This window comes from Kogia breviceps, chromosome 14, assembly GCF_026419965.1.
Source record: "Kogia breviceps isolate mKogBre1 chromosome 14, mKogBre1 haplotype 1, whole genome shotgun sequence".
Taxonomy (NCBI): Eukaryota; Metazoa; Chordata; class Mammalia; order Artiodactyla; family Physeteridae; genus Kogia; species Kogia breviceps.
The window spans coordinates 84,997,121-85,019,366 of NC_081323.1; the positions used below are offsets into that span (position 1 = coordinate 84,997,121).

At 46.5% G+C, this 22,246-nt stretch overlaps 1 protein-coding gene across 8 annotated transcripts; it reads right to left on the bottom strand.

Annotated features, from left to right (window-relative positions):
• Positions 1-645: 645 nt before the first annotated feature.
• On the bottom strand, positions 646-21,136 carry ZKSCAN5 (zinc finger with KRAB and SCAN domains 5). 8 transcript variants are annotated; one of them, XM_067012125.1, is made up of 7 exons: positions 20,958-21,136; positions 19,077-19,596; positions 15,450-15,588; positions 11,315-11,397; positions 10,903-11,038; positions 5,822-6,430; positions 646-2,943 (listed from the first exon to the last, which is right to left on the bottom strand). In XM_067012125.1, the coding sequence occupies exons 2-7, from the start codon at positions 19,488-19,490 to the stop codon at positions 1,826-1,828; spliced, it is 2,499 nt and encodes an 832-aa protein (XP_066868226.1). In that variant the 5' UTR covers positions 19,491-19,596; positions 20,958-21,136; the 3' UTR covers positions 646-1,825. The 8 variants fall into 8 exon arrangements, with proteins under 8 accessions (XP_066868226.1, XP_066868230.1, XP_066868229.1 ...); XM_067012129.1 differs by having other exon boundaries at positions 19,077-19,593; positions 20,958-21,117; XM_067012128.1 differs by lacking the exon at positions 20,958-21,136 and adding an exon at positions 20,075-20,555.
• Between the last annotated feature and the right edge of the window lie 1,110 nt (positions 21,137-22,246).

Sequence of the window (22,246 nt, forward strand, 5' to 3'; positions counted from 1 at the left end):
CATTTTGTTCCCCAAACCTTACCCAAGTCAGTGCATCCCCTTCTACCTGAATTCCATCCCAGTTCACCAAACTGAATGTCTCCCAATTGAATGGCCGCCACACGCCCAAAACTACCAGTGCCCTGACGGCCATCAGTGATGCGGTCCTCGTTCCCTCATGGCGGGTGGCCAGCTCCACGGTCCATTCTTACAGGACCACTCAGGGTGCCACACATCAGATCACGTTCCCTAAAGCGGAGCCTGAGACAAGGATTCAGAGCCCTGTGATTTGTTGAGGGCGTGGAGGGGATGAGGGGACGGTACAGGAGCATGGGTGTAGTCTAATAAAGTCTAGCCTCAGCCTGATCCACAATGGGTGGGTCTGAGGCATAAACTGCACCAATTTCCCACCCTGAGGCACGTGAATCAGCCCTTTGTACCCCCGTATCAATCCAATCCGTCATTGGCTGGGGGGTGGGGAGGACAGCTAACTCCTGGATGGGGCAGCTCTGATCACCTGAGGGCAATTCCCTCAGAGTCTCCGGAGAACAGGGTGAGCTGTGAGCACGTGTCAGACAAAACTCAGAGCAGCTGGGGGATGGGCATGGCAGCCTGGTAAAGGGGGTCTGGACCAGGTACCAGTGTACAGCACACAAAATCAGCAGGTATTTATTGGGTGTTTATTTGTAAGCCAGGCAGTCAGCAGAAGCAGGACTTTGCTGGCGCCCAGAAGCGCCCCTCCCTCTCTAGCAAACAGGCTCAAGTTTACCCTCTTTTCCATGTCATCATCCTTCCCCCACAACCCCTACCCAGACCTTCCCACAGGCAGGGCTCACCAGACCAGGACCTCCCTGCATCTACTAATGCTTGCTTTCAAATCCAGCTGCAGCTCAAGTTGAAACTCCTTCTCTATGCCATTATCCTATGGGGGAGATCTATCTCCTGGGCAACTGGGAGTTGGTACATCTACTGCTTGGACAATTCTTGATTCAACTTGGTCCAATTCCTTCTATGGATATAGCTGCCCTCATTCTTGTGGGTAACAGAATGACCAGTCCACAGCCTGGCCCGTCTTCTCTTCTCTATCCCCCTAAGGTCCCACTCCCCTCTCCCCAGGCTGTGACTGACCAACACAGTTTCTCCTGAATTTACAAACCTAACTTCTCTTTCTACTAGCTAACCATGATGCCAGGAGAATCAAGACAAAGCAAAAAGGTAGAGTGTGTTTCATGGAGAAGTTGTAGGCTGAACCTCAATTTTGCCAAAACAGAAATACCTTAAGTCAATTTCTTTTGAAAAGGTTTAATACTCAAGATGAGAACGTCACCTGGAACATTCCAGTGGCTGACATCACCACGTCTAGAAAAGGTTCATTGCTGAGGTACCAAAACCAAGATCATGCTGAAGGCTTCTTTCTTTCACTGTGCTCTTCCCTGAATAGATAAGCTGTCAAACAAGGCAGGAACTACAGATGAAGCTTATTCCTACTGCACCTGTGAGACTCTTCCCACTGTCAATGTTCTGAGAGTTGCGTGAAGAGTGCGTGCCATCTGAAGGCCTCCCTTTCGTCCACTGTATCCTTAGCCTCTCTCCTGTCTAGCCTCTCAAGCTTGAAGATGCAAACGAATGCATTTCTCAGTGGGAAAGCAGCTATCTATCTGCTGTGGATGCTCCAGTGTCCTAAGTTCTAACTGAAGGATCCCGACCGATCCGTAGGTTTGACGGTTAGGTTGGAGGAGATGCTTGAAGTTGTTATTACATTCGTTAGAGGAGTAGGGTTTGTCTTCAGGAAGGCTTCTCTAAAATCGTGTTAAGAGCTGTTCTACGATAGAAACCTCTAGACACCTCAGGTATCTATGGGATCTGTCCTCTCGTGACTTCTCAGATGTTTAAAGAGGCTACAACTCCAACTGAAACTCATTCCGCATTCTTTACACTGAAAGGGTTTCTCACCAGTATGGATCCTCTGATGTTGATTAAGATGCGCCTTCAGAGCAAAGCCTCTGCCACATTCGTTACATTGATGGGCTTTCAGGTTGGAATAGCTTTTTGGGTGTTGTTTTGTGTGGGAACACTGGCCAATGCTCTCCCTACACATATCCCATTTATAGGTCTTCTCTGCAGCATGAGTTCTGTAATGCTGGAGGAGCTCCGAACGGTAACGGAAGGCTTTGCCACACACATCACACTTATAAGGCTGCTCTTGCAACTCGACCTTCTTATCCTCAAGCACCGTTAAGTTCCAGCCGTATGCTTCCCCGCGCATGCCATTTTGTTCATTTTTCTGGCCCACGTGGAGAACCTGGTGTTCAATGAGGCTAACGTACTGAAAAAAGATTTCTCCGCATTCATGACACTGATGGGACTTCTCTCTCGAGTGGAGCCTCAGATGCCCAGCAAGGTGTGAACGTCTCCCAAAGCCTTTCCCGCACTCATTACACTTAAAGGGCCTCTCCCCACTGTGCACGCTCTGGTGCTGAACAAGGTGGGACCTCACTCTAAACGCTTTCCCACACAAGGGACAGGTGTAGGGCTTCTCCCCGGTGTGGACCCGCTGATGCTGAGTCAGGTGCACACGCTGGTTGTAGCTTTTCCCACACTCGTCACACCTAAATGGTTTCTCCCCGGTGTGTATTCGCTGATGCTGGATAAGATGTGCACTCTGAATAAAGCTTTTCCCACATTCGTTACATTTATGCGGTCTCTCCCCGGTGGAGGACCTTTTGTGCACACACGTGACTTCGCTGAAACTCATCCTCTTTGAAGAGGGTTGTCCGAGTATCTCTTTCATGGGAATTCCCTGCTTTCTGTCCAATTTGCCCTGGTGTTCATGGCCTTCTCCAAAATCTTGAACCTGAGAAACATTTCTTGGGATCAGTCCTGTTGGTTCCATGTCTGCTTCTGCAAATTCTGAAATTTTCTTCTTCACATTCAATTTTGTATTCTGACTTATTTTATCATTGCCTGAAAAGATAAAGAGGAAACACAAATGTTATCAGTTCTTATACAGAAGAAAAACTATCAGGCAAAAGAGGAGAATCAAATGAAACTACGATGCAATAGGAGTAACAAAGGCGGGGTGATGGGTGCAAGGACATGCTCGATGCTAACAGAAATGAAAAGACTCTTTCGGTGTCTGTCCAGTGAAAAGAACAAAATGAAGAGAACGCTTACTTGGGAGGGTGGTGAGAGTGACTGAGGTTAGGCGGTTATAGGGGAGAGCCAGACACTTCTAATTACGTAGGAAAGAGAGAAGGGAATTCTGAAATGGGAGAGGACGTAGGAAATGTGGAAGGGATCATTACCTCAACATGAGACAGGGAGACAGAATGAGACAGAACAAAGATACTCAAGTGGGGAGCTCCCTGGCAGTCCGGCGGTTAGGACTCCGTGCCTTCATTGCCCTGCACCCAGGTTCAATCCCCTGTTTGGGGAGCTAAGATCCTGCAAGCTGCGTGGCAGCAGCCAAAAAGCAACTTTTTAATAAAAAATAAATTTAAAAAATGAAGATACACAAGTGAACAGTGAGGAGTGATGAAAATAGAAGAAAGGAGTACGAAGAGGATACGGAGTTGGAAGAATGCCCGACTAGGAGCCGGGAAAAGAGAGAAATGAGCCACCTGAAAATATTGTCAATACGATGGGTGACACATCACCCTCTGCTCTATGCCCTTCGCCAACACCCCGGCTTCCTTTTCCCTCCCAGGGCAGCCGACACTTCTTTGGGAATGTCCACCCCCTTGAACGCTCCTCCCATCAGACCGTCAGCTCCACGAGGGCAGGAGCAGTGTCTGTTCTGCTTACTGCTGAATCCCAAGCACCTGGCACCGGAGGAGGCGCTCAGTAAATACAGCTGGATGAGCACACAAAGTATCCCCCCTTCAATCAAGAAAATGGGGGAAGCATTAACTAGGAAGCTAGGCCGAAGAGCAATTACAGGGAAGATAGAAAAGCTATTACTTTAAAGCAGTTGCTTCCCAGGTTCGGAGTGCTGTTGGATGCATTTGCCCCAAGAGGCAGTTACCAAGGAGAATGGGATCGAACTGGCTGAGGAGACGGCTGAGCTCGACCCACACCATAAAGACACCATGAGCTTCATAAGCTTCTACTCCATGTTGGAATAGGTGACAGCAGCTGTTAATGTGAATGACAAGTAGCTGGGCTTGGGGACACCAAAGGCGTAATTTTAAAATAAACACTTTGGCCAGTCTTCGAGTTTTCTGAAGAATATTAATAAAAGCCTTTAAGTTCACGGCACAGTTTACAGTGATCTCATCCTTACAGAAGTCATGTGGGCAGATAAAAAAAAATAAGTACAATCAGGAGAATTACTCAGCCTGATTCATAACTAAATGACTGAAAATGGATACAGCAAAGAATTCTCTTCTGCTTATACAATTTGCTTTAAAAAAAAAAGCTTGATAGCCCTGGAAGAAATTTAGTACAACTGATACTCTCATATGTGGTATAATTGTTTTTAAAAGCAATTTGGCCATATGTATCAAGAACCATAAAAATGTCCTTGACTTTTCATCCACTAGTCCCACTTCTGGGCATCTATTATAAGGAAATATTCTCAAGTCTAGAACAAGGCATAAGCACAGTTATCAGGACAAAAGAGAAAAAAAATTAGAATTTCAGCTGGGGAACAGTTGAGTAGACCATGATGTTTCTACACAATGCCAGGTTGTCAAAAATAACAAACAGGAGGGCCAAGCAACGCTGGAGAATGTGTGTGTCTAATATTTGACTGTACCCTATATAAAAAAGGCTTATGAAAAAAAAATGGAAGCACACTAAGTAATAACAGTTCTACTAGTTAGGATGGTGGGATTATGGGTGACTTTTTTCCCCTCCCACTTTCTCTCCCCCAAACTTCCTGTACAGTTGACTCTTGAACAACACAGGTTTGAACTGCAAAGGTCCGCTCATATGCAGATATTTTTCAATAAATATGTCCTACAGTCCTACACAACCCACAGTGGTTGAATCCGAGGATGTGGAACAGCAATACGGAAGGCTGACTGTAAAGTTACACGTGGATTTTGGACTGCGAGGGGGTCAGCATCCCTAACCCCTCCGCTCTTCAAGGGTCAACCATACTATTATGACTTTATCGTTTTAAAGCAAGTGAAATAACTAAATTGGGAAAAGGCGGAAGAGGGAAGAAGCATGTAAGAGAGCCAAAGTCCTCACTTACGAAATAGAAAGTCAGTAGATAACGTCTAAAATTGATGGGTCAAGCAACAGCCGTGTTATTTTAAAGTGTGGAATTATCAGAAGAAAACAGGTTAAGATTGCTGAGAGCAGCACTTCTGGGGAAAGAGAAGCTGTGGGGACGGTGGGGAGGGCACAGAGTTTTGCCAACTAATCTGACAATTAATTCAAGTACAAGTGACACAGACACAGAGCACAGGCTGGTGGTTGCCCAGGTGGAGGGGCTGGGGGAGGGAAGGACTGGGAGGTTGCGACGAGCAGGTGCAAGCTATTATGTAGAGACCGGATAAACACCGGGGCCTACTGTACAGCACAGGGAGCTGTATTCAATATCCTCTGATAAACCATAATGGAAAAGAATATCAAAAAGAGAAGTATATATATGCATAACTGAATCTCGGCTGTACAGCAGTTATTAACACAGCACTGTAGATCAACTATCTTCAGTAAAAAAATAAAAAATTAAAAAACCCACAAAGTATGTGATAATAAAATAGACGGTAACTCTCTGTCCCCTCCTGCTACTGCCGCCAGGATCACCACCCGGGTATCTGTCCGATCGTTCGAAGCTGATAAGGCAGTTTCTGCCTCGTTTATGCTCCGAAGACAAACTGCTCACACCTACATCTTTGGGATTTCTCTCTGAAGTGGCGCTTGAGGTGCTCGATCAGGTGCGAGTGGCGCCCGAAGCTCTTCCCGCACTCGGGGCAGCCGTAGGGCCTCTCCCCGCTGTGCACGCTGTGATGCTGGACCAGGTGTGAGCTGACCCGGAAGGCCTTCCCGCACACCTGGCACTTGTACGGCTTCTCGCCGGTGTGCACGCGCTGGTGCTGGGTGAGGTGCACGCGCTGGTTATAGCTTTTCCCACACTCCCCGCACTTAAACGGCTTCTCTCCCGTGTGGATTCGCCGGTGCTGGATGAAGTTGGAGGCCTGAAGGAAAAATTTCCCGCAGTCGTTGCATCGGTGCCCTCTCTCGCCGCTGGTGTTTGGCTTCCGGTTCATGTCTGTGATGGCGCCGAGATCTCTTTTCTGGGAAGGGGTCTGCCTTGATCTCCCCATGGGGGCGTTGACCTGCCACCTTTCTACCACGCTGTGAGGGTCGCTAACTCCTCCAAACTCTTGACTCGGGGGGACATTTCTTTCAGGGCTTCCTGAGGTCAGCCAGGGCGACTCGGCTTCATCAGAAATCTGCTTTACCATGAGTTCCACATTGTCATTCCTGGACTCGTAATCTGAGATGATAGAGGGAAAATGGAAACATCAGCTTATCCCCCGCATTCAGAAATAGCGGACAATTACACGAAACCGACACGTGCGAGCCAGGCGTGACTTTGTAACGCCACCTGCAAAATGACTTCACCGTACAGGGATGGGGTGAGGAACACTGAAGCAGGAAGCCGAGGCGGGTTAGGGAAGACGGAGGCGGCAGGAATGGTTCAAAGGGATGAGACTGGGAGCGCAGTCGTTCCGTTTAATGACGATCACATCTTCCGGGTACAGTACATCCGTACAGTACCTGTTTGGGAACACCTGTGCCATGGCAACTGTTCTCAGTAAAATCTGATACTGGGTGATGCAGCTAACCCAGTCCTCACCCTCCTCTTCTTGTTTATTCATAGCCTGGAGAAGAAAGAGGATCTTTCTAGCTTTTTCAATCCCCAAAGAATCTCAGTTTGGTATGAACTAGTCTAAGGGGAAAAGGCGTTCTTTCTGTACCCAGAGAAGTCCTACCACTGTCGAGGGCTAGCTCACCACTCAGTGGTCATTGATGAACGGAGACATTTAAGAGGCTGCAACCAGTGCCCTGTGTAACTGGATCAGCAGCATGTATTTCACTCAAAACACTGACATTTAATATAGTTTGCAAGGACAAACCTTCAGTAGTTACCAAAAAATAGGGAATGCTTTTTAAAGGACAGAGAGATAGATCATGGCCTACTGAGAACTTTCCAGTAAGGCTGTTTTGTAGAAAGAAAAGTAGTTTTCAAACATTACATAAAAATGGTATTAAGCACTAATGTTTGCAGAGTGTGTACTATGGACCAGGCACTATGCCTTCAAGTGCTTTTCCGTTTTATGGCATTTAATCCTTACAATGACCCTTTGAGGGAGATATTATTACTATCCTTTTTCTGATATAGGGAGAAGTTGTAATTCTTGTATCATGAAGGCAACTTTAAATTTATTTTCTAACTATTTTTACTTAATTCTCTTCCTAAAAAGACATTTTAAGAGTGGAAACAAACATATAAACAAAAGAACTCTATCACAAAACTAAACTTTTTAGATGTTTTTTCCTCCTGCATTTAACTAGGCAAGCAAGTAATCTCAGCTATCACAATATTTCTTTTTCTTTTATTCTCATTTACTTATGTCCACACATTTTATTCTTTTTTTTTTTTTTTTTTTTTTCTTTTGCGGTACGCGGGCCTCTCACTGTTGTGGCCTCCCCCGTTGCGGAGCACAGGCTCCGGACGCGCAGGCTCAGCGGCCACGGCTCACAGGCCCAGCCGCTCCGCGGCATGCGGGACCCTCCCGGACCGGGGCACGAACCCGTGTCCCCCGCATCGGCAGGCGGACTCTCAACCACTGTGTCACCAGGGAAGCCCACATTTTATTCTTATTAGAGCTCTCTCCCATTCAGCAAGGCAAATAAGCTCATGGCTTTCTTTTTCCAGGGGCGAATCTGAAAAAAATCAGATGAGCTCCGTGTATCTCTTTGGGACTATTCACAATTGCCCTTTTCCAGAGAAGGTGATGATACAGGTTGATATACCAGCTGGCTTATAGATTTGTTTTTTTCCTCTTTCCCCTCCCCTTCTCTGAGTACATGAGGAGCTTTCTGTTGATTCTCCTGATTTATCTGTATGTTTGACAGAGAGCTGTGTTCCTTGTTCAACACTATGCCGGCTGCTTAGTAATGCATTGCGGGTGGGGGGTGGGGAGGGAGTTGGTTCCAAAACACCCAATCAGCAGATTCGGTGCTTTACAAATTCACGCTTTTCAACCTCGCTGGTACCCCACGCTGGCATCCCACGTTTCTAAGGCTGGCTAGCTTCCCATTCATTCTTCTCAGCAGCTACATCAAAATGTCTTCATCGTGATCTCCAAGATAGATCACTGTATTTAAAAATAAAAGAGTGTGTGTTTTGGCACGAACTTGTCTACACACAGACTGTGTCTAGAGAGGCAACCAGGAAGCGTAACAGTCACTGCCTCTGTGCGGGAAACTGAGGGACTGCGGGTCGGGAGACTCACTTCTCACTTTAAACCCACTTAAACTATTCGGATAATTTTTACCACGTGCGTGTGAACCAAAGTCCTCTCTGCACTCAAACCTCTGCTCCACCACCCACCCCATCACCTGCTCACTCGCAACAGGTGACTCTGTCTCCTATTTCAGGGAGAGTCTAAACTATCCAGTCAAGACCTCCTTGGACATCCTACAACCACAAGTGCCAGCACGCTGGCAGCCTGATTCTCCCGTCCTCCCCTTGCCTCACAGCGGAAGAGCTGACCCTCCCCCTCACCAAGGTCAATCTTTCCTCCCAACGGGGCCTCACCAGGCCATTCTCTTTTCCAGGGACCTCCCTGCACCAATTATCTGCTCTTCCTCGCTCTAGCATTTCATACTCACTCCCCGCCAGCTCTCGCCCAGTGACATTTCAGTGTGCTTAAAACTTCTCCCGTTAACAAAGACAACATACAAAAACCACCCATCCATCTACACCAGGTACGCTGTCGGTGACCAGCCCTCTTCTGCTTCACCTTCACAGACAATGTTCTTGAAAGTTTATCTACAATAGCTTTCTCAAATTCTCTCCTGTGCAATCTTCCAAGAAACTGTCTCTGTTCCCCACCATCCCAGCCACTCCATTGAAACGGCTGTCTCCACGATTCATTCACTAATTTTTTAAAAATCTCACTTCTAAATTTGATGGATACTTTAAAAATCGTGACCATCTCTGATGCTGTTAGGAACCCACAGGATGAAAATTCTCGAATGTGGTCTTCCCAGAGAAGCTGAAGAGGCAGAAACCACTGAACATGTTCTTAGTGTAGAAGAGTTTACTCAAGTTGTAAAGATATTGTAAGAAAAAGATGAATAATGAGAAAAAAAAAATATCAGGACTTCCCTGGCGGTCCAGTGGTTAAGACTCCGCGCTTCTACCGCAGCGGGCGCAGGTTTGATCCCTGGGCTGGGAAGTTCCGCATGCCGTGCGGTGCGGCCAAAAAAATAAAAAATCAGAAAGTAACAATTCAAAACCCCTTGAAGAATGGTACAGAAAAACTGCACCAAGCTCTGCAACTCTGAAACCCATTAAATACCTATAAAGTAATTGAAAAAGATAAAACAATACTAATCAACTCAAATCAGACAAGAAAGGTATTTGAAATTAATTTTTAAAGAGAATGAAAAAAATTTGCATTAAATATGATAATATTTATACTACATAAATAATTCCTTGAGACCACCACTAAGATCCCAATAGATAAATAAGCAGAGGGCATATGCAAATAAATCAAAGAAAACACAAATCTATATCAACAGTAATAAAGGAAATGCAAAATTTGAGAGAGAAGTCAATTTTACTTTTTAAATAAAAGCCTGTTGAGTGAACTAAACCCTTAACGATACAAACTGAGATAATGTTTTTCAAAAGAAATTTGGCATTATAGTATATGTATTCCATCTGAAGCCTACCAGCGTGTTTGATAGTGATTCTTCCAAAAGAATTCACTCAAAAGAAGATAAAATTCGTAAGCTTCAAAATGTCTGCCACAGTGCTGAGATTTTTTACAATTGCTCCAGGCAGCACAATCAAATATTAGTTTCCAAGATCATAACTTAGAAATAGGTTCAAAATCTTATCTGGGGGCTTCCCTGGTGGCACAGTGGTTGAGAGTCCTCCTGCCGATGCAGGGGACGCGGGTTCGTGCCCCAGTCCAGGAGGATCCCACGTGCTGCTGAGCGGCTGGGCCCGTGAGCCATGGCCACTGAGCCTGCGTGTCCGGAGCCTGTGCTCCGCAACAGGAGAGGCCACAACAGTGAGAGGCCCACATACCACACACACACACACACACACACACACACACACACATACACACACACACACACACAAAATCTTATCTGGGGTGCAAAATTCAAGAAGGGATAAGACATGTAAAATGCAGATGCCAAGGCAAACATCATAAAACAAGTACCGGTGATGTGAGAATGGTAATAGAGTGCACAAGTTGCCACCCATGCGTGAGAGGAAAGGAAAGGAATGAATGCTATTGAGACACTGTAATAACTACTTCAATGAACAGTTATTCAGCAGAGTCTGAGAGGCTTTCACAAGTGAGAATTACTCAGTTAACAATGATTCAGTTTGTCAAGGAACAGAGGACAATCACTACCGCAAGTCTGTTAAGATCCAATCCTGTTGGTTTTAAGCTAAACGTAACACTTGCTGGATCGCAAACACTGTCCCCAAAGGATTATCCGTCCTCCGTCTTACTCTTATTATGACGGAGATAATCAGAATAAGCTGAATAAGAAAAAAAAAGAGAAGGGTGATTTACTCTTTCACAGACAAAAAAAAAAAAAATACGCAAAGTCACAGCGATTAAAACACACATGCTTTTACAGGATGTGCCAGAAATATTCTTAATAACAAAACGAAGATGTCCTAATCCATGCAGACGAGATCTTTCTTACCCATGGAAGTGATACTGCCATAATTCTCCTTCTTGTCATCCCTACAGCGGGACTTCTGGGCCTGGTCCAAATGTCCCCATCCCTCCAGGATGAAGGATACAGCCACGTCAGCCACGCCTTCAATCGTCACCAACTCCTGAAACACGAGGCCTCCGCTCAACCCCACATTCCCCAGGTTCACACGTGGGGCGGGGGGGGGGCGGCACTGGGAGCCTTACGGAGAGAAAAGGGGAGGGACTGGGCGTCACAGAGGATGGGGGAGCAGAACAGAAAGAGAAAGGAAAGCACAAGGCCAAGACGGCCCGGTCTCTGGTTCAAGAGACAGAACCCTGATAAACACTCAGGCTGGAGGCAGCTACTTGTCCAGAATCAGACGCGGGGCCCCAATGTGGGCACAGGGACACCGGCTCACCTGGGACCCAGCTGAGAGAAGTGAGGCTGTCAGCTCCTGGCTGTCCTTCAGGGGAAGGGAGGGAACTTGGAGAGCAGGAAGGGCTGGGGGGGGGAGAAAAAGAGGTGTCAGTGAGAATCTCTCTACCCAGTTCCAAGTGCCATCATGTTCCGCTTTTGCTCAAGAATCCACAATGGCACCCTGTGGCATCAAGACCAAATTCTTCTGCTCAGCCGTCAAGACCCTCTACATTCTGGGCCCCCACACCTACCTTGGACTCACCCTTCCCCTGAAAACAACGAGACTCCCTGCGTTGGTCTAGCTAATCCTGCTGCTGACTGGGGATGGTACCGTTCCCCTACAAAGGATGCTCTCTGCTCTGCCCAGGTCAAACCTCGCCACCTCAAAGAACTTCCCAAGGCCCACTCTGCTGTGACGCTGAAGCCCTGGCTAGAGCCCAGGGCTCCCCAAGCTCTAAGGTGCAAACAAATCAGCTGGGGGTCTTGCTACAGGGCAGACTCCGCCTCCGTGGTTCCAGGGTGGCCGCCGTATCCTGCATTTCTAACACGCTCGACGGTGGTGCTGGTGCCACAGCTCTTTGGACCACACTTTGATCAGCAAGGCCTTAGTTCGCGTTCTCCGCCTTCAAAAAATGACTGCGGTTGGTCTACAGTCAGCCGACTAGCTTGTATGAAGTCTACTCTGTGTGTTCTAAGAATAGGCAGATAAAACAATTCTTGCCGTCCAAAACCTCACCATCTGATGGGGAGGGCAGACATGGAAGCTTTACTCCCAGCACAGGGTAAAGACTATTATCCTCAAAGTTCACCCAGGTTCCTGCAGGAACCCAGAGGCAGGGGCATCTACAGAGCGGAGAGCAGGAGGTGGGAGCGCCCGGAAAGCCCTTGCACAGGAAGTGACTCTGGAAGCAGGGGTGGGGTGGGGTGAGGCGGGATGAGGGTGCTTTCTGGGTAGTGAATCACGCGTGCAAGGCCCGGAGGGTCTGGTCTCTAGATGCTAGCGAACATTTGACCCTCTGCTGTCACCTCTGCTCTCCTTTGTCCGAGATTCATGATCCACCCGGATCTGTCTACATGCACCCTGACTGGGAGATCCACCTGGTATCAACCTTTAACACGACGATTTAGACCTTTCTATGGTGTCCCCGGTCCCAGAGGCGTCTGTGCATATGTAGCTTGCTTGGGTCCAAGGACTAGGAAGTAAGGAGCAAAGACCCCAAATAGAGGAGATCGTGGTTAGAAATGAAAGCCGAAAACAGACACGGGATCCGAACCCAGGACTGTGCTTACAGTCAAAATAAGACGTGAAAGAGAGGAATGAACATAGTCTATACACAAACAGTAATTATGTTCCAGTCATAATTGGAATAATGAGAATAATTACATTCTACATAATCCCACTTATTTTTTTTGAAGTTCCTGTGAAACCTGTTGTTTCTAACTTTTAAGCAAGCAACTTTGGCCCTCTCAAGATCAAATGAGTCCCAGAGACGGAAAGCCAGCTTTGGGTGCCATCAAAGGCATGAAGGATGCAGTATCTTCCAGGGTGTAAAACAAACCAACCCAGTATTTTTTTCTGTTGGAATAAGGAAAGCGGCCAGGGTCTAGCTAACAGGGCAGAGAAGAGAAGCAGCCCTGAGGGAGTGAAGACGAGCAGCCTGATGTGACGAGACTCTGCGTGGGAAGGAAGATGACGGCGATCAGACGGGGACACGGCTCTGCGCTGGGAGAGCCTGCAGGTAAAGCAGGCAGCACAGCTCAGCACGGGGCAAACGTGCAGAGTTACAGCCAGACTGCTTGGGGCAGCATCCCAGCTCTGTCGTGGAATAGCTTTGGGACTTTGAACACATGATTTAACCTCTGAGGGCCTCAGCTTCTTAATTTCTAATGTTGAGAATAACAATAATACCTAGCCCATGGGTTACTGTGGGCATTAACCCTTGGAATGCCAGCTAGGTGTACTAGATACAATTTTGGGTTTGGAGGTTCTCTTCTTTGGGACAGTTTCAACTATTTTTAAAGACTGGACTGACACGGCTTTTATTCTTTTAGAGGTCTTCTGAAGAACAAAAAGAAAATGTTCGTATTATTAAAAAATAAAACTCTTATCTTGTAATTTCCATACGGATCCATTGGACCTTTTTACAAGTCTAGGATACACTTTGGGATCTGAGTGATCTTCTATCTCCTGTACCATGAAGCACTCTTCTAGTTCATCATCGTAGGAATTAGTTCATTTTTACTAATTATTCATTAATGAGTCTTAATGTTAGCACGAAAAGACTAAAATTATAAGAAAATGGGGGAATAAACGAAATATTCAGGATCGGGCAATAGTGAAATAAACCATTGTTCTTCCCTGTTCTCAGAGTATTAAATACATTCCCCAGAGTTTTGCATCATCTTCAAGAAGGTTTAAGGCTGTTGACACCTGTTTTTAGCTTTCATTGACCATAGTCGAGAATTCAGAATTTCTCACTTTCCACCCACCCATACCGACAAAGAGAAGAAAATGTGCCGTGGAAGACGTTTCACTACTAGTAGGTGACTGAGAAGAATGCACCGAGAGCAGTGTGCTAAAGACAGTACGAAACTGAAGGCGCAGGAGAAAGCTGACAGAGTCTGCCAACGACAATATCCTAGATGAATCTTCCCACACTCAAGAAACAACAATAAACACTACATTTCTAATTCCAAAAAGGAGCTATGACACCTTATCCGATCATTTGACAGGAAGGACTTCATCACGTAATATTTTGCAACAAGATTCTGGACCATCCCATCTTGCTAAAAGGACATATTCACTTTGCTAAAGGTGTGGTTTTGAGTGACAGTATTCTCTCATTTTTTTAAATGATTTTTATATTATCAAAACATACTTGATACAAAGAGGTTTAATTCTTACTAAAGTTCCTTTAAGATTTATTTTTCATTACCTTTTGATTCTTCTGTAAGTATTCATAAAATGACTTAAAAATATTTTTTTAAAAAATAGAAGGGACCCATTGGCCCCACATGTTAAATGGTGAAGACTGTTTTTCCTGGTACTGCACTGAGGGTTAAATGAGTTCATACAGGTAAAGCAGCTTAGAACAGCTCCTGACACACAGTAAACACCACATAAGTAATAGTTACTGTTACCACAGTGAAAGGAAAGCTGGAAAAGCTTAGAGCAGTGAGACTTCGAGGCCGACCACTACGAGGAGCCCAGAAGAAAGGCTGGGGCCAAACAGGAAATTCGAGTTCACAATTCCTTCTCCACGTTCCGAAATCCCAAAGCTTTAAATACCAAAAGTTTTTTTTTTTTTCATTAAGTTGGCCGTTGAACTAATTTGACAGCAAAACCTGACCAGAACTGATATGAAGCTATTTGAAGCTTTTATTTAATCCACTTACTGTAACTAGGCATACATTTCACTGCCGAAATACTAAATTAATGTGTGATTATGGGGTCACACTTCAAATCCTGATGGTAGTACACTGTATGTAAATCAGATCATCTTACTAAATCTGAAAACTTCTAAATTCTAAAATATATCTGATAGCAAGAGTTTTCCGACGAGGGATGTTAGACTTGTGGACACATATCATCATAAATGAGATACTCAGCTGCGCACTTTTCTTCCTTGATGTATCTCCCACAGGTTAATACAGTGAGGGCAAGAGGGAGGCAGGGAGAGAAAGAGAGAACAGACGCTCTAAAGGTGCTCGTGAAGCATGGCTTAAAATCAGCTTCCACATGAATGGCTGAACAGCCAGAAGTGCAGTGAGGAACCGGAGAGCTTTGTCTACCTGAGCCTTAGGACAACAAAATGAATGAGGTAGAGCTGGAAAACTGCTGCAAAACCATGATAATACTTTTGTAAAAGACTTCTCTGTACATCTTTCAACAGTGCCTGTACTTAAAGTTGTCATCTGCAGCATAGCTCTCGAAGGACACTGGTTATTGGCGCGACTCCTCGCCAGCCTTCGAGCTGACCAGGGACCCGATTCCAGGCCCCCATCCCTTCCCAACCTCCAGATCTACTGACTGCGGAGAGGCTGCCCAGCCCCAGGTCTCTCTACAGATACCGCTTACCCACACCCGTAGCCCAGCGGGTAGCCCACACCCGTTCCACTGAAGCCCAGATCCTCACCGTTTTCCTCCAGAAGGTGAGGCCTCTGCGGCTCCTGTTCAGGCTGCGGGTCCACGGGCAGGAGCTGGTGACTGAAGGACTCGGGCCCGGCTCCAGGCGGCACGACCTTCGGAGGAAGCACTTCAGCACGCGCCACGATCTGACAACCACAGTCACACCAATCAGCACGTTACAGGAAAGGCTACGAAGGAGCCCAGCAAGGTCACGTTACTCTTTCATCCACTCCTTGGCCAAGTATTTCATGTGCATCTACAACGAGCCAGGACTAATTACCCAATTGCTGCATAAACATGTTGTAGTTGAAGACGACTCCCATTAAACATATCGACACACCAATAAATACACAGTTACAAACTGTGTTATATGTGAAAAAGGAGAAGAAAGTGGCGCCATGAGGCAGAACAGATGAGACATACTTTAGACTGGGTGGCCGAGGAAGGCTCTTCTGAGGAAGTGTCACTGAAGTCAACACGTAGAAGAGGAAAGAAGCCAAGGGAAAAGTCACGGGTGTCCCAGGCAGACAGAACGACATAAGCAACGACCCTCAGGCAGAAAGCCAGTGAGGGCCAACTTTAGTGAAGCGGGGAGAGAGTGAGTGAGAAACGAGCTTGGAAAGGTCAACACGGGACACAGGAAGTCACCCTCAAAGCCGCAGACGAGCAGGTTCAAGGAGGACAGACCAACCACAAGAGCGGCGTGTCTCCGTCTTTCTGCTCTTTGTTCTTGCACAACCCTAGGGCACACAACCAGTCTCTAAAATCTACCTCTTCTGGAAGGTACTAGCTCAGTGCCATCCTAGCAGGTAATAAGATCTGGCTTTGAGCTAGAATTGCCCTCCCCGCCCCCAACCCCGCCGCCGTCCCTTCTGTTTCAAAGCACTTTCAGTTTTAACTCTCCCAGTACTGGCAAAACGCGGCCCAGGAGTGTTACATTAAGAGGCGGCGGCAACACAGTTGCGGCAAGTACGCCTCTGCACGGAAGTGTGTGTGTCCTTGCGGACCTGCTCAGGACAAGAGTTAAGATAATGCCAAGTACGTCAAAGGGCCCCTGGGCAACAAAGAAGCAAAGCAGCCCTTGAGGACCCCTGAGAGTAGGACAGAGAAACCAAGGGGGAGGGGTAGAGGATAGAGCCTGGGAAAAGGCTTGCTAGAGACAAGAAGTACCTGGAGATAAAGGTGAGAAACAATGCCAGGGATACAGAGGGCAGGCAGAGAGAAAGGCAAACCCCGTGAGCTGTGCAGGCCCTCAGGAAAACCCCCCTCTCTGGGCCTCAGATCCTACCTACCAGACCTACCAGCAAGAAATGATCTCTGTGCTCCTGCCACAGATGGGGTGCATATCCCAATGACAGGGATCAATGTGTCATATCTGCTGTAAGTCATCCACTGAAAAATGCTTTCCGTTTTAAACTATGATTTTGAATATTTATTGCCATAAAAAAGTAGGGAAAGGTTTGTCCGCTCATGTCCCAAAAAGGTTTCAAAAAGGAATAACCAGATGGCACCAGGAACCTTTGCTTCCTGTCCTGACAGAAGCAACAGAAAGGTTCGAACACTCCGGTCTGCAGCACAATCATTCAGCTCAGCTGCAGGGTCTGGCGGCAGGTCCCCAGCAACACCCTCTGCTGTCCCCTCGCCTCACGGAGTGAGCTAACCCAGCTGAAGAGCCTGAGGCTGTTCTGGAGTACTGAAGTGCCCCTGACCCGGAGGGGAAGAATAATGAGACTGGTACCTTACACTGAAGGGCAATGGCTCTGAAGAATGAGGGAAATTCTCTAACTAGCTTCAAAGTCTTGTACACCTAGGATCCCATGATTTTTGTTTCTGTGCTATAAAAAAAAAAAAAAAAAAAAAAAAAATTAAAGTTTCAGAAATGTGAGCCTAGCAACAAGAGGGAGGTAGACAGAATCAGGTGATAAATAAATAAGAAAGGACAAGAAGACGTAACAATGTAAAGATACGGAACCTCCCTAAATTAACATCCGATTTCATGCAATCCCAGAAAAAATTACCGACAGGATTTTTGGAGTGGTGGAAGCTAAATAATTCTAAAGTTCATATGGAAAAAAAAAAAATCGAAAAAAAAATTCGGAAGGGGGAGGGCAGACCTATTGACCAAAACACTTTAACTCAGATAACTGAAATACTGATATGTAAACAGACAGTAAGATCAATAAAATAGAATAAAAAGACCAGAAATGGACCCAAATACATGTAAAAATCTGATATGTAATAAAGATGGCATTTTAATCAGAGAAGGAAAAAAAAGGGATTGCTGTATAAGTTGCTGGGGCAACTGGATAGACATCTGGAAAAAAAAATTAAGCTATAACCACACCAAACACCCTACACCAAAATGAATTCCAGATGCATCTATCATTTCAAAGGGTAAAACAAAAACAACAACAACCATAACAAAAATGTGGAGAAGAAACGGTAAGTTTCTTGTAATATTGTAGTGGAGAGGGCCTTTCTAATTATGGCACAATTCCCAGAAACCGTAAATTAAAAGATTTAAACTGACTGCATAAAAATAAGAAAACCCAGCTAAGCAAAAATCTCCATAAGCAAAGACAAACAACAAAGCGGGAAAATAACTCTTGCAACTCAGATGGCAGACACAGTGCTTACTTTTTCTAACAGGTTAATATAAACAGATAGGTCACAGAAAAGGGTATATGCACAGCCTTCTAAAGTAATAAGAAAAAATGCATTAAAAAATTGCACAGAAATGTTGCATCTTGCAGATTGACAGTAATCAAAAAGTTGGATAACATCGTGTTAACAGGCTGCAACAAAAACTTTCTCTCATACGTGGCTGTTGGGAATATAAGCTGGTATAACCTCTGCAGAGAGCAACCTGTCAACAGCTGTCCAAACTACAAATGCAATACGTACAGGCTCTGAGCCAACAATTTGACTTCTAAGCTTTGATTCTACAACTAATGATGTATATAAAGGATATTCATTGCAGCAAAGTCTGTTGCAGTAAAGATTCAGCAATTATCTAAAGGAACAACGTAATGGCCTTCAACAGGAGTTAAATTACGGTACATCCACAATGGAACACAATGCAGTTTCGAAGAGTGAGGCAGCTCTCTTTGCACTAACATAGAACAAGCCAGGATATACTATAAGAAAAAAAGCAAGAGGCAGAAGTGCACAATGATATAAAAACATTTGCGTTTTTTTAAAAACAAGTCATACACATATACTCTGATATACACAGAATACAGTGTACCTCTGTAAGGACAGACAAGTATCATGGGACGATGGTTGCCTCTGGTGAGGAGAACTCAGGGGGCTGGGGAATTAGGGGTGGGAGGGACACTTACTTTTCATTACAACCTTATGCACCTTTTGAATTTTGTATTATGTCACCACTCAAAAAATAAATACAGTAATTTAAAATAGAAATAAAATCGCAGACTGTCTTCTCCAGATTAACAAACTGCATACTGCTTCTCTTTGCTGGAGTGGCAGGAAATCTCCACAGTGCACCTAATCCCAGGAGAACAAAAGAATATGAATGAAGCACCAGGGCGCTCAGGATCTCACCCCTGCTCAGCAGCTCCTCAACTCTCTTCCTCTCCTTCCTCATTGCCCGAAGGTCTCCTTTTTCACTCACCTGTTGTCTGCGTTCCTCTAGTTCTCTTTCTATATTTTCTACCGCGGCCACAGCCTCTTCTCCGTTTTCCGGGTGATGTTCTCTCACCCAGGCCTGGAGCTCTTCGGGCAGGATGGTCAGGAACTGCTCCAGCACCAGCAGCTCCAGGATCTGCTCCTTGGTGTGCAGCTCGGGCCGCAGCCACTCACAGCAGAGCACGCGGAGCTGGCTGAGGGCCTCCCGGGGGCCTGACGCTTCATGGTACTGGAAGTGCTTGAAGCGCTGGTAGAAAGTCTCAAACACGGGCGGATTGTACTCCCTCATCCAGGTGCAATCTTCTTCTTCCACCTTCACTATCAGAAGGTCTTCTTGCTCTGGTGAAGTCTCCGCGGGAGGGTCTAAGTCTATAACTTCCCCAGATCCTGTCATTATCATTCCAACTCAGAGGGACCTCTTTCCAGGTAAGCTGGGTTACACGGACCAAACTTGTTTTCTGCTCTTTGAGATCTTCTGAAGGACACTTTCCTTAGCGTGCAACCTACTGATATATTGGAAATCGTTATTAGCAAAGAGATGATAAAGAGGTCATCTATCCTAAAGATGATCACCCAACAGAGTAACTTCCTTAAAAATTACAAGACAGCCATCACTCCACCCACAAAATAATGACCAACGGAGAATATTTCCAACATTTAAAATGTGTAAAGGAGAGGGCTTCCCTGGTGGCGCAGTGGTTGAGAGTCCGCCTGCCGATGCAGGGGACGCGGGTTCGTGCCCCGGTCTGGGAAGATCCCACATGCTGCAGAGCGGCTGGGCCCGTGAGCCATGGCCGCTGAGTCTGCGCGTCCGGAGCCTGTGCCCCGCAACGGGGAGAGGCCACAACAGTGAGAGGCCCGCGTAACGCAAAGAAAAAAAAAAGTGTAAAGGAGAGCAATAAAACTCTGACGTACGGCCTCATGAAATACAATTTTTGTGGTGAAGAACATTAAATTTCATGTAAATAACAAGACGAGACTTACTAACTAGTCCAGACGCAGCCGCTCCTTCTCTCTACCACAAGCCAAACTTAAGTCAGAACAGAGGTCAAAAACATGACAATGGTCAAAATTGGTCCTGTCCCTCAAGCCCTAAGAGCTTGACAGACCAACGGGAAACTTCATGGGTCCCGAAGAGAGTCAAGGTTTTAAGTACAAATTTTGCACCTGGATTGCCCACAATCGCTCCTGACCCCGATCCACGGAAACCGGCCCGGTCAAGGTTAGGGACAGGACCCTCGTCTGTACACAAAGGCCATTCCCTTTCCTCAAGGCCACAGTCCCGGGGAGCTCCCCTGGAAGACCAAGCTCCCGCAGCCAAGGCTGGGAAGACGGGTTTCTTCTTACAAACAGAGAGAAAGCCGAAGCCTACACTTCGCAACACTTCTTCGCCGGAAGTAAGCAAATCCAAGCTTTCCCTGACCGGCGGGTAGAGCCATAAATCCCACCCCCGAGAGCACTTCCTAGTCCTCTCTAGGAATCCCGGAGGTCCTCGCCTCACCGCGGGATGAAAGTGCCCGCCCCAGGCCCCGCCCCAGAGGGGCTGTGGGCCAACCGGCGGGGAGATGAGGCGCCGGCCCGGGATCCCAGTCCAACCTCCAGTAACGCGGCCATTCCCCGCCCACCGAGCCGCAAGTACAACAACGCTAGAGCCGGGGAGAAAACCCAGTCAACCCTCTTCCCCACCCAACCCCACAGCTATTTAAACAGCCCGAGCCCGTCCCTTTTCTTAGAGTGGGGGCAGGGGGCGGGGTCTTAGGTGTCCGGAACGCTTGCTAAGACAACAGTTGCTAGTATCTGATTGGACGTGGAACTTGAGCTCCCTCACCCCCAACGCTCTGCGCCCCAGTTCGAAGTACGTCCGTACCTTTCTGCGAGCCCGCAACCCTCACTTCTCTTTAATGGACTCTTCGGTTTCTTCACCTGAATCCTCGCCACTCCCCTCACCCCGTCCCCAGACACACCCACCGCTTTACCACCGCCGTCAGCTCGGGCGGCCGAAACCTCTGATGTCAGACCCTAGAGTCCCCAACGGCTCCGGGGACTACATCTCCCAGGAAGCCTCGCGTGGGCCGCGCCCTCCAGCCAATAGGGCCGTGACTCTTTTCGCGGCCTCAGTCTTGCGGGCCTATCAGAATGCGGGAGAGCAGGGAGGCGTTTCCTCGGCGCCCCCAGTGGAAGGCTGAGCGCGTCTGGAGAGAGTCCCCCTTCCGGGTTTGGGAGAGTTGGGGCTGAAGCTCTGCATACTTGCAAAGTGAGAGGAGCCGTCTATTCAGGGCCTCTCTAGCCAAGGGGATACCATCTTTTTTTTTTTTTTTTTTTTTTTTTAACGGCGACGCCTGCATTTATTGGGTAGGAGGGCCGGGTGCTGGGATTTGAGGTGTGGCTCCGAAGCCAACAGGTTGCAGCAAGAGAAGCCGCGAAGCACAGATTTTCACTAGAGATAAGCAACTTACCCTCTCGGAATCCCATCTTTAATAGTCTCATTTTTGTATCCGTTTGCAAAGCTCTTCGACAGGCATAAGAATCACTGTCTTACAAGTGACGAAGATGAATGAGGCTCACCGACTCCACTCTGAGTGGCATATATCCTTGGATACTCCAGGCGTTATTTTTTAAGCGTATGTTGTGAATTTTCACTCAAATCAGGGATGGAGTTTTGAGAATGCCTTCCTCGCGCCGTGGTCTACCTTATGGGAATGAAGAAATGCAGAAAATCCCCTACTATCTCCAGAGAGACCTTGAGACACTTAAATTGACACTGCGGTATGTTTGGTGCAATGTAGTATCTGTATTTCCCTTTTTACATTTAGAATCGTCAAAAGTTCAGACAAAAAAAAAAGTTAAACCAATGAATCACTGAAGTGGTAATTAGTAAAATTTTATTGTGCACACACCAAAAAGACAGTTGCAAACTGGGAGCACTCAAATCAAAACAAGGAATGAGGCTCAGAAGTATATTGTTTTAAAGTATCTTATATAGTGTGGAGGCAGTGACTGTTTATTCTTCACAGCGATTGGTTACAATATTAGAATTTTCTTAAATGAAAGGGAATTGGTTCACGGTTACTTCATATCAATTTGGGGTAACAATTTAAGTTTTCCTTATGATTTTCAGAGGCATAAGCAGGAAATACCCAGGTCACTGTAACCTGG

Bases quoted from the DNA above. Each gene is read 5' to 3' on its own strand.
- ZKSCAN5 (XM_067012125.1), bottom strand. From the start codon at position 19,490: ATGATAATGACAGGATCTGGGGAAGTTATAGACTTAGACCCTCCCGCG. The intron at 11,398-15,449 runs GTGAGGATCTGG...TCCCCCCCCCAG, and splicing joins TCACCTTCTGGAGGAAAACG to CCCTTCCTGCTCTCCAAGTT. The intron at 2,944-5,821 runs GTAGGTGTGAGC...TTATCTTTTCAG, and splicing joins CAGAGAGAAATCCCAAAGAT to GCAATGATAAAATAAGTCAG.